Source organism: Leiobunum rupestre, chromosome 9, assembly GCF_980474605.1.
Source record: "Leiobunum rupestre chromosome 9, qqLeiRupe1.1.hap1, whole genome shotgun sequence".
Lineage (NCBI taxonomy): Eukaryota > Metazoa > Arthropoda > Arachnida > Opiliones > Sclerosomatidae > Leiobunum > Leiobunum rupestre.
This window is the reverse complement of record NC_143392.1, coordinates 29,250,790-29,266,177: the sequence shown is the minus strand read 5'-3', so window position 1 is coordinate 29,266,177 and position 15,388 is coordinate 29,250,790. Positions and strand designations below refer to the sequence as shown.

General features: G+C 36.3%; 1 protein-coding gene across 1 annotated transcript; it reads right to left on the bottom strand.

Moving 5' to 3' along the window:
• Positions 1 to 5,999: 5,999 nt before the first annotated feature.
• LOC149927089 (uncharacterized) lies at positions 6,000 to 15,108 on the bottom strand. The gene is made up of 7 exons (XM_090159269.1): positions 15,007 to 15,108; positions 8,731 to 8,882; positions 7,285 to 7,341; positions 7,150 to 7,224; positions 6,846 to 7,076; positions 6,333 to 6,779; positions 6,000 to 6,260 (listed from the first exon to the last, which is right to left on the bottom strand). The coding sequence occupies exons 2-7, from the start codon at positions 8,872 to 8,874 to the stop codon at positions 6,000 to 6,002; spliced, it is 1,215 nt and encodes a 404-aa protein (XP_090015395.1). The 5' UTR covers positions 8,875 to 8,882; positions 15,007 to 15,108.
• Positions 15,109 to 15,388: the final 280 nt, after the last annotated feature.

Here is a 15,388-nt window from a genome sequence, read left to right as displayed (position 1 = left end):
TCTAGTTGTTCCTAATTTAAAATTTTGACGGGTTTAAAACAGAAATTAAATATTAAAAATGTAATTTTTAACCATTTTCTGTTAAAGTAAAAAAAATGCTTACATTATCGTACGCCTCGGCAGAATTATTCAAAATGACGGGTTTAAAACAAATGAAATATTAAAAATGTAGTTTTTAACCGTTTTCTTACATTATCAACATGTACCTATAATTATCGTACGGCTGGCAACAATGCTCCAACTTTTTTATGCAGCCTGAAATACGTTACGGATACTTATACGCAAGGTATAAAATAGAAGTTTATAAAATAATTTTTAGTCAGGTTTTCCAAAAACGTTGTGTTACTTTAGTTTGTCAATAAGTCGTACATTTTGCTATGGAAAATGCGTGGCAAGATATAGTTACGTTGGTGGGTCCCATAGAACAATGGCCAGGAATTGGTGTACTTTGCACTTCAAGGTCAAACGGTTCTGCACCTAGTGGTTTTGCACCGAGTTCTCCGTCTGGCATTGGTCTATCTTCCACTGCAAGGTTAGACGGTTCTGCAATTGGTGAACAACTCGAAGACACTGGTGGACTTGTACCTATTGACTCTGTATTTATCTCCCCAGTTGGCAAATCTGCAACAGAAGTTGATAAATCTGTTTCCCCAGTTTGCAACTCTGCAACAGAAGTTGATGAAGCAACGGTAATTTGTTTTTGGCAGCATAAGCAATCCGCCTTTGGAGAATTTGCCGATCCCGGAAAGCAGGGTCTTGGTTTTTGGCATCTAAAGCCCTCTTCGTTTGTCTATGGTCAATTTCTGAACCAGTTGGTTTTTTACGCACATTGGCCAAATATTGATTTTCACTCACTTCACTGAACACAGGCCGCGCAAACGCTTCATAAATCCGTGATATGCTACCAGGCACCAGTGATGCCAGGTCGCAAAAATGGATTTTCCTTTTCCGACACGTGAAATTTCCCTTTTTGAACAAAAATTTCCCTAGTTTTCCTAAACCCTAAAAACAATGATATTTGCGTAAAACAATCAAAGAGTATAAAAACTACGTAACCTAGAGATATAATGACGGACGAAAGCAGTAAAGGAAGTTGTAGCAACCGGGGGGGGGGGGGAAGTCACTCAGTGAATTTGCGCTTCAAATTTCGGTACCGCAGCGCCACTACGGCAGTTTTAAGTGGCAATCATTTTGATTTAGTTCAACATTCTTGAAAATTCCTTAAGGAATTGGTTACCTTTAGGACTGGGCAACGTTAGAGAACAAACGCCTTATTCTTCACTTTTTTAAAATAAACACCGAAACAACGAATCCACAAATTCTAACTAAAAAAATCACGAAACAGTAACCAATTACTGTCACTTTTTTGAATTGACAGATATTAGACAATTAAATATCCAAAATGCCAAATTTAGCATCTCCGCAACACCGTAACTGCCATTTTTCTCCGGTTTTATTATTTATTGTACTAAATACTGCCGTAGTGGCGCTGCGGTACCGAAATTTGAAGTGCAAATTCACTGAGTGCCTTCCCCCCCGGTTGCTACAACTTCCTTTACTGCTTTCGACCGTCATTATATCTCTAGGTTACGTAGTTTTTATACTCTTTGAAACAATCACTTGGGACGTTGTAAAACAAAAATATCAAATGTCCGGAAAAATAATACTTTTATTTTCATCTCGCAATGAATAAAAACTAGGAACAATCACAGTTTGTACTAGAGATAGAGCCCGTTGTTTAGGATTTGGTCCCATTGGGTCGGTGCCCATTGGGTCGATTCTTTTTCAACCCAATCCCATTCGACCGACTGTCCCATTCGACCGACATTTTGTTTGCTAACAAGTGAAAGCATGAAATCTAACCTAACGTAACGAAATAAACAGATTTCAATTCTATAAACTTTTTCGAATAAATGGGATTCGACCCAATGGAATTGCAAAATTAGAATTCGATCAATTGGGATTCTATCCAACGGGAATATACCTTATTTAGCAGATGACTTTCCAAATTGACCCAAAAAAAATTACGGGGGTGCCAGCTAAAGCGAATCCGACCAAATACTTATTATTGTATTAATTCACTCTTTCATAATAAGTCCATTTAATGAAGGTCTGCACTTTTTTATGTTAGCTTTGAATAAAATCATTTTTCCACTCGAATTTCCCTAGATTTAGCCAATTTTTGGTCGGATTTCCCCTTTCTCTTTTTACCGTCTTTAGGGGTAAAAATTTCCCTAGATGTGGGAAATTTCCCTCAATCTGGCATCACTGCCAGGCACTAATGTTTACAACGTAAGAAAATCACTGAACACAGGCTGCGCAAGCGGTTCTCGCCCCTTTCCTCTCGGCGTCGGAAAGGGGGGAATCACCCCTTGCCCACGAAACGCTTTCGAGAGATAAAGTTTGAAAAGTAAAAGTTAGTGACGCTATCGCCATCTATATTTAATGATATTACGTTACTAAAAAAAATTTCTAATAACTTTTAAACCAAGAGCTTTTATATTTAAGTAATATTTAAGTTAAGTAATAAACATGACAGTGATTTCACAACCGCAGCGCCGCTTCAGCGGTGTTAGCGGATAATTTTTGAAACTTTCGTAACATATAGTCTTCTACAAGGCCAAACCGCCGCGACGGCGCCAAGCGGAACGATGAACGAAAAGCGGAGGGGGCAGGCTTACCTCGAAGCTGTTGCGTTAAACTCCGACCCTCGAAAAATGCCTTCGGGCTAGTACGAGGTGACCTGCTCCCTCCCACCACAACCCCTTAATCGGTCGGCCAAGACTCTTACCATGGGCAAACTACTACAGGACTCGCAATTTCATACTAAGCTCCCATAGAGTATTTCTCTTCGAACTGTCGCGCTATTCGACTATAGCGCTACCGTGCGTAATTCGCGAGAGTTAAAAATCTGGTACAAAAAGCGAGTATCTCCCTAGCCGAGTTTATAAATAATTTTTTAGCTATGGCCCCGAAAAAATGTTATTTGAAGAATAATGCCCATTTTCATGGAAAATTTAGCTTTACCAGTAATTAATGAAGTTAATATTACGTCTTGAGCTGTACTATTTCTATTGAATATCCATTCGATATTCTGTAAGCCTTTTAGAAGATTCATTGCGAGGGCTTTTTTGTGCCTCCTCAAGATTGAAATATATTCTCAAGAATATCTGATATTCAAACATTCCTATCATATTAGTTAATAAAATAGATTAGTATAACTTAACAGGAAAATTCGGCGTTAATTTTACCTTTCAATATTCTAATCTCCAACTTCATGGACGCTGCCATCTTGTCCCAAATTTTTAACTTCAAAGAACTTCACTAGATGGCGCTGCCCGTCACGTAACATTTCAACGCGACATTTGGAAGACGAAGTTTTATAGGCTTACATTACGAGTCCTGTAGTAGTTTGCCCATGTCCCGAATTTGTTTTATATTATTAAAAATTAACCACTCAATTTATTTTATGTGGTTTTCGCCATAAATTTTAGTATATAATGGGCTATAGGGCTATTTAACTGGTTAAAGCTTGACCGTTCCCCTTTAATCTATCACCCGTTCACTTTATCGCCAAGGGCAAAAGTGCATTATTTTACCTTGGATTAATAATAGTAGTTCCTACCTGGATATGTCACTTTGAAGAAAAACCTGACCAACAAATGGCTTTTGCGACAGCAGCGCCGTATCGGCGAAGTTAGCGGAGAATATCCGAAACTCGCGTAACACGTAGCCTTACCCGTAACAAACACTTAGCAAATGCACGCGGAACTATAGAGTGATATATCCATGTAGAAACTACTATCTATTATCCAAGATTTTACTATTACCTTAACTTCCTTAAGCGAGTCTCAGCTTTATCAAACCAAAGTTAAAAATACACTAACATAACGCTTCTGAAAAACATTTCTAGATGGAACCTTTAAGTGAAATGCATCATCTATTGGTGGCAATGCGTACTAAAAACCTTATCTTCACAATAACAAACGTTAAGGTGTTGGCTGGGAAACGCTGTGAATGTCACGATTTATACTATTTTAAATGAACTATTAGGGTTTGGATCATAATTCTTTTTCGTAGATAAAGCTATGATATGTATTACATAATTCGTTCAAAGCAATGTTTTATTGACCCTTTAGATATTTAAAGAAATTTTAAACTTTTCGGACTAACAGCAAACCATTCACAATTTTTAAAAACCAGTATTTGCTTGCTTCCTCGGCGCTTATAGATGCGACTCATATATACCCCGTTTTAATATTATTTAAATGACAGTTTCAACACCTATAAACGCGCAGAAACTCTTATTTATTAATTATCTTATTTTGGGACTGAGATATGAATTAATTAAAGGAAGCTTCGATGCGTTAGGGACTATTTGTTTCAGCTTTATTCTGACAATACAGTCCTTAGCCTATCTGCTAGCGGAAAAAGCTAGAAAATATATCACCACGTACTATACTAAACTAAGTAAACTTTAACCGATATTATAATAATAATCAGCTAGGCTAATACCCAAGGCACCACCTTAGGCCTAAGACATCAAGCGACTTTTAAAGCCATTAATTCAGGTGGCCGGGTTATTATATTTCGTCTATAATACATGGCCAAACGTTACTGAAATGTATTTATTTATTTTATATTATTGTGCTTGCAAGTGGCCGACACTTGCTTAAGAAATACCGGGTCAACACAACATACAAACAAAAACATCAATTCATAGTTAATATAAAATATATGAAATACGTTCCGAAACGGTAGTACGTACGGAATTTATTAAAGGGGAACGGCCAAGCTTTTCCAAATATCGCCTTATTTCCGTATCAAAAGATTAACAAGACGTTCAATATACTTACACGTACCTTTTTTGTCTTGAAAAAATAGCTTTTGGCCCAAAAAGTTGAAAGAAAAGTAACGCCAAGTGTTTGGGTTTGAATTTTCGCCCCCATCTTAGGGGCTGCCGCCAGCGCCCCTAGCCCCGTATGAGCCATTTGCGAACTAGCGTAACTTTTGAAATCGCTCATTCTAGGCTTAGGTCTCTTATAACTGGAAAGCGCCGCGCGTGCAAATTAAATCAGTTTTAATCGAGCCGGGAGTGTCGCGGGGGACGCGCGCTTTTCGATTTCCTGAAATTTCTTTATTCTATTAAAAATTAACCACTCAATATTTTTTGATGCGGTTTTCGCCATAAATTTTAGTTTTTAATGAACTATAGGGCTATCTAACTGGTTAAAGCTTGACCGTTCCCATTTAATTTATAATTACGGAGAATGACTGTGTTCAGACTGTTTGGGGGGTGACCAATGAGATTTTGATAGGAGGTATGAGCTTACTGTTAGAGCGTCCGGGGATTGGAGCAACGAAGCTCCTAGTTTCTGGATATATTCATTTTATGTGAAAATTCTTCGAAATCAAATTACTATGATCAGATTAAGTTAATTCTTGTAATTAATATTTGTTAATTTATTTATTTCCACTTTCTTTTCTCTGTAACGTTATCTGTATTAAGCACCCACATTAATCCACAGCACTTGATTTATACAATACTTCAGTTGAATTTAAAAATAAAAAAGTTTAACCACGAGGATAATCACGAGCAAAGCAACGGCTTAAATAGATAAATATACCAGAAGAAATTTAGAAGAGGATTAGCAACTGGGTCAATTTCTTTAAACCTATTAATTTCCGTTATGTTATGAATTAAGTCACTTCTATTGAAGTATATATCCACTGGCAATAGCTTTAGAACCTACATATAACTTTAAAACTATGTCAAAGCTAGAGTTTCTTTTCCTCTTTATATATTTTCTATGAATTTACTTACTGAAAATTATGTAAATAAGTATTATTCGTAATAAACTGTTAATTTGTGTCGAATACCAAATATCAAATTTATTTAAATTTAATAAAAGATACAAATATATTTATTTATTTTATATTTAATAAATAAAATAATTTAAACGTTTAAATTTTTTTTTCTATTTACAAACGTTACCAAGCTAACCACTCTCAACTTGAGATTTTGAATCAATTTTCCGATGACGGAAAATTTGGACGAAACAGATGACCAGACAAATGAGCAAAACGACGACCGAAATGGACACAGTGACTACCAGCACCTCCAGGTGTAACGGGTTTTTGCAGGCTGGACTTGGTTGGGGCAAAGGTTCCACGGCTACTTCTGAACGGGCGTGATTGGTATCGACGCTGAGGCTATCACTGGCGTCGCAGATGGCTCCGTTGTCGTTGAAGCATTTCACCTAAATTGATAACGGCGACATGTTGATAAATTTCCAACAAATGTATAAGATCTACCTGGTTAACAAACTTACCCGGATTGTGTGGATGTATCTAGGCCAGAGGATGACCTCAGCGGTGGTCTCGCTGGTGTACATAGTTCCAAGGACGTCGTATCGCGAGTCTTGGATCTTCCAGGACACTTCGTACTTGCAGCTTTCACACTTGACTGGCTTTTCCCACGCGATTCTAGCTTCGACACCCAAACAGGATTTCTTCGTAGTTAATGACGCCAAGTACAAAGTCCATCGTTGGGTGTATTTTGATTTCGACACGGAGGGTGACGCGGTCATCTGAAATTCTTTAGACATCTTGGGGGATTCTGGCACGTATTGGTCTCCGTACATATTGTCGTTGGTATCGACATTGTAGACGTCACTGCGTTCCGCCACCAAACCATGCTCCGAGTAAGCCAATAAGGATATGTAGGTTGGCTCGCGGGTGTTACGGTAATCCTCGACCAACATCGAGGTTTGGATTGTCTGCGTGTAATTAAATTGGGGTGTAGTGAGTACCTTTTATCTGACGAATTACTTGATTGAAATTACCTGTCCAATTTCAACCCAGCGTTCGTTGGCTTTGAGCATCACAACGTAGACCAATCGTGAGGAGTCGACTTCGTCCAACCTTTCAGGCCGCGTCCATTTTATGAGCAGTTCTTCTTGGAGGCTCGTCTTACGAAACTGGATCGGGTCCATGTCCCACTGTTCCTTGGCGATGGCCACCTGATCCACGCGTCTTGACCGATAGAAGGCGCACGATACTTGACATCCAGGAAACTACAACGATTCGTTATATAAAGTTATTTACATTTTTTAATTTAGTGCAATAATCAAAATAACGCTTTCTTACGCAAATCTTGGGCTCGTCACACATGGGTCCCCAAACGGTGAAATTATTGTAGAACATCTCGCATGTTTTCCAACACTTAATTAAAAATACATTATTGTAACTGTAATTTAAAATTCAATTTAATTTGAAACCTACCATATTGCAATTCGGAGTAGACTCGCAAACTCCGTCTTTGTAAATCTCGTTGCCAATCTGTAAATAAATTTAGGGACGACTTTGAGATAAGGCGAACTAGTGACCCTAAAAAGGCGAAATTTAAAAATCCCATTGAAACTATCTACTAAATATTGATCGAGGAAAGAATAAATAACGTGTACACATTCTACATAATTTCGTGGTAAAAGTAGTTATAATTAAACTAAGGGAACAAGTATGAAAAGCCAATGTTCGTAGGCCTACCGCTTATGATTGGTTTTCAATTATTAAGCTAAAAACTAGTAAGTAAAATAACATTATCTCCATTTAAAAAAGTCTAAAACTTGTACTGACAATTTCTCATAAATTATAAATTAATGTACTTGTAGAAGAATTGCATATCGACAGTAAATTAGACTAGGAGCAACAAACACAAGGAGTACGCAGCTAGTCTTTAAACACGCTAACGAAGGGTTGTGTACGAATTTCATTGGACGAGCGTCACGAGCCTTTACGCTGAACGTTTTACGGGCGGGGGGGGAAGACAATTTCCGAATTTTCCCCTTCCGACGGCTAAAGCGTCTAGCCAATGAAAAATGTACGCAAGGAAATCCACGACATTAGACGGGTTGCGTTCTCCTTGTGTTGTGTTTGTTGCTCCTAGCTGTGTAATAAGACCCTGCTAAATAATACCGCTTAATTAAATTATTTAAAATGCAAAAATCAAGTAAACCCATTGAAACTTATCTACTGATAACTGAAATTGACCCTATATAAAATCATAACGTTTAATTAATTTAAACATTTCGTTCTCTTCTAAAAAAAAACAGATCTAAAATCTACTAAAACATTTTCGCCCATTCGACAAATTAATATACTTATAGAAGATGTATTTAGTCCATCCAAGATTGTCAAAAGTGCTGTGAAAATGAGGTTATTACACTGTGAAATACGTTTCAATGTTACACCGCTCAATTAATTAAAATCAACTCGGATTAAATTAACATTCCAATGCTTAGTATTAAAATTTACATAAATAATTCTGGTTAAGTATAGTGTAAAAAACATTTGAAAATGAAGCTAAAAAATTAGCTCTTTAAAATGAAATTAAAATTATTGCCTAAAATTCGAAATTAACCTTAAGTAAATGATAATACTTCTGTTAAATGTCAAGGTAACCGGTTAAAACGCGCGATATTAAAAAACATGCACTAGCTAAGCTACTTCCGTCAAACTTATACCAATTACTTTACTTTTGGTAATATAAATATTATCAAAAGTCAAAATTTCAGCCAGAGATTCCATCAGTAGACCGGTTTCGCCTTTTTTGTGGCTCATCAGTACTGTGTAGGAACTCTGGTTTTACTCGGAAATCTGCCGATATCAGTAGAACTAATATACATTCAGAGTGCACTCTGAATGTATATTAATATAAATATTATTTACCTGGTTGAGGCACTTCGCCCTGCAAGCTGCGACGCTAATTCTAACGCTGGACATGGCGCTGGATACGCTGGAACTCCAGGCCAAGTGGACCGATAGCAAGACGAACAGTACCGCGGTGCAGAGGCTCACGCTACGGGCCAACATTTTCTAAACTATACAAGCCGGGAAAATTAAACTTAGAGAAAATAAATAAAACGAATAGTGAAGACCCGAATCGAGAGCGGTTGGACTGGAACTGATGGCCCTGACACCCTCGCTCGGACATTTTATTGAGGGCTGGTTTCCGCCAATGTCCGATTCCCATTTCCGGTGGGACGAAGAGCCGAACAACGGAGGTATCCCAAAATGGTTTTCATTGGCTTATTTCCGAAGTCAATAATAACTATAATGGCGAGACCATGAAGGGACTAAGAACATAGTTCAAAACTAAAACTGTAGTAATTAAAATTAATTAACTAACTAATTACTAACTAAACAGTTATCTTATTTACTTAACAACTTACGTGAAAAATGTAAGAAATTATGTTACTTCAGATTTTAACGAATAGTAGGTTGTCTTAAATAACCGTTTTTCATTATTAAGTTATCGAAATCTAATTGAATTGTTTTATAGTGTATCACAAACTCATTAAATATCGATTCAATTTCGAATTCTATAAAACCAAATTTATTTAAGTAACTATTTCGTTATAATAAATAGTAATATTTATTTCTTTAAAGCCAATAATTGAAGTAACTATTTCGTAAGTAACAATGAAGAATAATATTATTTTTTATAAAACCGGTAATTTATTTATTTTCTTGATAAAACCTATGACGTTAAAATATTACCAAATATTTTCAATAGTTTAAAATAATTATAGTTGGACCTATTTTAAAAACAAACATTTCTAAGGAAATTTCGGGGTGGTACGAAACACCACAGAACGGATATATCCGTATGCCATGATTTTCATTGGCCTGTTTCCGATTAAGAACATTTTTCATAATTACAGCTGTGAAAATTAAATACTATATAGCGACTTATTTCCATAAATAAATAATTATTATTTCCCTACTAACTAAACAGCAAATTTATTTATTTAAGAATTAAAAATATACTCGTATGTTATCTCAGATTTTAATTACAGTCGGTTGATTTATGCTACCAAAATTTAAATCATGATTTTAATTTGATTAACCGGTATAAATTTATATGGAATGGCTTTGAACGGTTAAGACGATTTTTCGTATTATAACAATGAAATCGTGAAAATTTGTCAAAAGTAATTTTGCTCCATTTAAAAAAAATTCAAGGAGATACACACGGCAAGTCAAAAATAATTTCCGGTTAAAACTATATTTTATACACTTGTTTTTTTTTCTTTTTATTTCTTTTTCACTGTGCCAGCTAGGAGCAACAAACACAGCACCCCACACAAGGAGAACGTAGCTAGCCTTTAAACACGCTAACGCAGTGTTGTGTACAAATTGCATTGGACGAGCCTTTACGCTGAACGTTTTAAGGGGGGGGGGGAGGAGACAGTTTTCGAATTAACCCCTTCCGACGTCAATACTTTTTGGATAATGTAGATCTGATGACGAAAAATAAAAAGGTTGAAATGCAAAACAGTACTAACGTTTTAAAATGAAATAACGGTTTACAGATATGTAAACTAAGTTTTGGCGCCTGATCGCGCCACGCACTCACTTCGCTCGAACGCTGGGGGCGCGGTGCCCCCCAACCCCATATTAAAAAAAGCTATGGGCCATCTATAACGAAACTTAAAGGACAGCACCAAGGCTTACGCATCAAGTATCGTCAACCCGATATTAATCCTGCACTCCAGCTCTTCAAAGTCCTGAATGACGTCAACGGTCCTGGCCAATGATTGAACTTTAACGCATTTTAGGGGAAAATATTTTATATATAGGTACTAAAATGTAAATGAAAATTATAGTGGCGTAAAAACACGGCGGCAATGATTAATATTATTATTGAAAATTAAATCAATTTTAATATTATAAGGCTTACGGGTAGCAAGTATTGAGCCAATCGCTGTTCCATTTATGGAAGGTGGTAGTCAGTCACAATGCACAGATTTTGTTGAGTTAAAGTTCAAAATAGGATCTTTGGGAACCGAAATTGAAGAGCTGGAGGGCAGGATTAATATCGGGTTGACGATACTTCATGCGTAAGGTTTGGTGCTGTCCTCTAGGTTGCGTTATAGATGGCCAAAACTTACAAGGAGAGTACCCGAGGTGTTTATTGCCGATTTAGTTCAAAGTCGGCCGTAATGTAGACCTATATGAGATATGAAATTTCCCAAAAAGAGACGTTGCACTACCCATTCGATTTGCCATGGCAACCGAAAATGTTTACGGCCGACTTTGAACTAAATCGGCAATAAACACCTCGGGTACTCTCCTTGTTAGTTTACATATCTGTAAACCGTTATTTCATATTAAAAAGTTAGTACTGGTTTGCATTTCAACCTTTTTCTTTTTCGTCATCAGTCCTACGTTATCGAAAAAGTATTGACGTCATTCAGAACTTTGTCGGGTCGCTATCCGCTCGTGTAGCAGGCGCTAAAGCGTCTAACCAATGAAAACTGTACGTGAGAAAACGCGCGACTTTTGGCGGGTTGCGTTTTCCTGGTGTGGGGTGATGTGCTTGTTGCTCCTAGGTGCCAGTCACTTCAGTGTGATCATGAGTGAAATTAACCCTAATATTGACAATATTGTTGAGCCTTTTGGATCCGTTTAGAAATTACGTCGGGTATAAGCGTTATTAAACGTTAAGGGGGGGGGGCATTGTGTAGTTTCGCGCTATTTCAAGCTGAACTGTTTTATTTTTGTGTTTTAACCTATAAAATTAATATTTATGTGTAGAACAGCCTCTTGTTTAGTGCTTAAAATAATTTTGACAATTTTAAATATCAAAGTAATTTAATTATTACGTTTTAATTCGCACCCCCGGAGCTAAACAAGCTGGGCAAGCACCCAAACTACACTTTAGTTATAGCCTTATATCTCGTTAACTATTACTATTAGAATTATCAACATTATTTTAAGCACTAGAGGAAGGTTCAGCCTATTAATATTAATATAATTCGATTGTGTAATTGTGAAAACTAAAACGTACAGCTTGAACGAAAAAGAGGCTTTTGCTATAGTCTTCCCCCTTAAAGATGGAGGAGGGCACTCAAATGTTACTCTACGCTGGACCTTGGATTAAAAACGTGTTACTGGATATTGCACTCCGGGAATTTAGTGATTTTGAAAAGTCTGAGATGCCGCTCGCGCCATCTATTGAATTTTCGCGTTTTGGTGATACAAACAAGACGGCGTTTTAGGTTTAAGGAATTACCGAGGGGCAGATCACTTTGTTACAAGGTGTCCTAATAATCATGATTAAAAAGTTAGTCATGATTTAATCATTTTTAATCTTTGTACAGCCAAAGCTACAGATTTCATTTTAATCTAATCTAATCATGATTTAATCATACGAGGGGTGTCCTAATAATCATTGGAGTGAGCTGCCCCTCGGGAATTACACACAGCTTGGATCAAAAACGTTATATCAGTTTTCAGGTACGTTAAAACGTAATCAAACTTCTATTCTTTTGTATTTATAACGCACTGTAAGATTTTATATAGTCTTAATAATTTTAGGTATTAGTTTCAATGGGAAAGCGAAAAAGGATACCCCTAACATATGTGGTTTCCTATCATACCTGGGGTCGCTGTTATATTTGGGATAAGCTCAGTGCTTAGTTCTTCCCATAATATTAAATTTCAATAGTATTTGCTTAATTTGAAGTTAGCGCAAATATTATAAATCTCTAGTAATTTCTATATTTACCACAAAATAATCATAACAAGAAGGATCTAAATGGCGAAAAAAACAGTAACTTTTTCAAATCACTGTACGTTACGCGCATGCGCCCAGATTTACTTGTATCACCATTTCCATGACAACCCCACCCCGTCCCGTTTTTTTTTGGGGCCATTCGTAAGGCGCCCGAGAATGCATTGCCCAAGGTAGAGTGCAATATCCAGTAACACGTTTTTAATCCAAGGCTGGACAGTGTTAGCAGATTTCCGGCAGAGTCTTTAAACCGGGCCCCTCTACTTATTTATTTCCTTTTAGGAGTATAGGTATAAACTATGGTATTGATACTTCAAATTTAATAAAAATTTTGTTAAAATACTGCCCACAATTTTAATCTGTTTATATATAGTATTTAAAAATAATTTAAATATTTAGCATTTGGAACTAACTAACTTTTATTTCAACAAATTGGCCAATTATATTGCCAAAATGTATTTATTTTTTTTTGAACAATTCCTTTTCTAAATTGTGACTGACTGACGGACAATATTTGTTGGTAAATTATGCATATTTGTATCTCTTTCACATACAGCTTACTCACGAAATGCCTTTTGACGTATTGAATTATAAGATAACACGGCACCCATGAATAACTTCATTTAAAAAATGTCTTGAACTTTTTTAAATTTAAACATTTTCTGTGCTCTGTTCAAATATAATCTGCTTATTGAAGCGTAATTGGTACGGGCATACAAAACTGCAAATAAATTTAACATCCGAAACCAGCGGGCCCTTCGAAAGATACACCAAAATACGGCCCGGACTATACATCAATAATTTAAAGTTTATCATTTATAATAATGATTAACTTTCAAGAGATTAAATAATAAAGAAGTTAGCTTAATTTTGTGATGCATTGAACCATTTTAAGGTTTATTACGTTATTAGAAGTAAAGGGATTTGAGTATTTGTGAGGTTAGTTCCCATTTCTTCCTTACGAGGGTGTCGCAAAAGTCGACTTTTTGAGTGACGTTATTACCTTTGCCATTTTTAAATAAATGTTTTTAATGGCTTAAGATAAATGGGTGTGGTTTGTTTTATTTTGTTAAATGGGTAATAATTTAAAATCTGTTCAGAGCACATTTCTAATTTAAATACTTACTTATTACAATTTGATAACTTCTAAACGCGTAAAAATTATTATTTTTGAATACGGTTATTTTGCGGCTGAGATAAAAATGCGGGTTCATTCTCGCCTCTGATGCGGTGGAGTGGTTAGTACTTTCGCATAGTGGCAAAAAGAACCGGGGTTGATCCTAAAGCGTAGCACTGCGTGAAACCTTGGAACCACTCCTGAACAGAGTTTGTACATTTTTTCCCTGCTGGTTAGTGGAATTTTCCCCCGAATATTTGGTTTAACCTTACCATAAAAGCGAGGGGTAAGACAGTCTCAGATAATCTGTACACCGAGTTCGTGCATTTAGCACTGTTAAAGGTACATATTTTCAAGAGTTCGCGAGTTCCATTTAGTACTGTCAAAGGTACGGCAGTGTACACCGAGTTCGTAGAGTGTCTTACCCCTCGCATAAAACTTGCTGAGATTAACGGTAATAGTAAGTGTATAGAATTGTTGGCACGCGTGGCTTGAAGGGCTTGCCACCACCCTATGACGCAATTTAACCCGGCCACCGGTTATTGGCTTCACAAGTCACTGTTTTACTTGTTAGTTCCCTAGTTAATCTGATTATACAATTTGTATAATGTGCAAAAAACGCTATTTAATATTCACGGTGTTTCCCCTTTACAAACACATACGGAACTGAATCAGATATTAGTGCAGGGTATGGCAGCATGAACCGTATTGTAACGTTAATTTATTTAACACATTAATAGGCATTTCTATAAATTAACGTGGCCCTCTTGTTTACTGTTTTTTCTCACTTCTACAATGCTTCAACATTCAAATAAACTTTATCTCAAATGGAAACTAAGTATCGTGTAAAAACGCTTCCACTCTCATTTAGTACCATACTAATTGATATTAAGTCAAGGCTTCACTTACTATCATACTTATGGATTTTGTTACTTATGATTGTACGTTAAACACCCCATTCGCAGCTTCATTTAGTGTCATACTTAAGGATATTGTTACTTATGATTGTACGTTACTCAACTTCATTTAGAGTGATTCTTAGGGATATAGTCACCTACGATTTTAAGTAGCGTTGTAAGTCGGAAAATTTTCCGGAAAATGACCGAGACTTTTTTCCGGAAAATTTTCCGTATTTTTCCGAAAAAAATAAAAAACGTTTTCATTCCATGATTTGTCTAAAAATGTTTGCAAATTTAAAGTTTTTAAACACGTCATTTCCGCTTCATTTAGTGTTGTACTTATTAATATTGTTACTTATGACTGTACGTTACTCAGCTTCATTTAGCGTCATCTTTATAGATATAGTTACCTATGATTGTACGTTAAACACAGCTTCATTAGTCAATACGAAAATATAGCTTCATTCCACCATGCACTACCGCCATCTGTCAAAGCTGTAGATAAATTATTCATTCTAAACATGCTATAAGCTAAAGGTTCTAACGTTTCCTTATGACCCACTCGATATATACGGTGTTTTTTTGGCTCGAAAAGTGAATTTTTTTAAAAACTGTAATCGCAAGAGTAATGAATTTTTGAAGTTCCTTATTCGTGCCGGGGACACTGTTTCCTGAAAACCCATTCCTTTCTGAAAACCTTTTCACAATTTTATTTTTCTAAACGTACGAATATCGTTACCCTTACAAACATTTCATGGCTGTAAATGGGCTATCGCGCAGATATATTCCAGC

What these genes read in the sequence shown, in the direction of transcription:
- LOC149927089 (XM_090159269.1), bottom strand. Translation starts at nt 8,874, where the DNA reads ATGTTGGCCCGTAGCGTGAGCCTCTGCACCGCGGTACTGTTCGTCTTG. An exon ending in GGGCGAAGTGCCTCAACCAG is followed by an intron (nt 7,342 to 8,730) that starts GTAAATAATATT and finishes ATTTATTTACAG; the next exon opens with ATTGGCAACGAGATTTACAA. An exon ending in GCTGGGTTGAAATTGGACAG is followed by an intron (nt 6,780 to 6,845) that starts GTAATTTCAATC and finishes AATTACACGCAG; the next exon opens with ACAATCCAAACCTCGATGTT.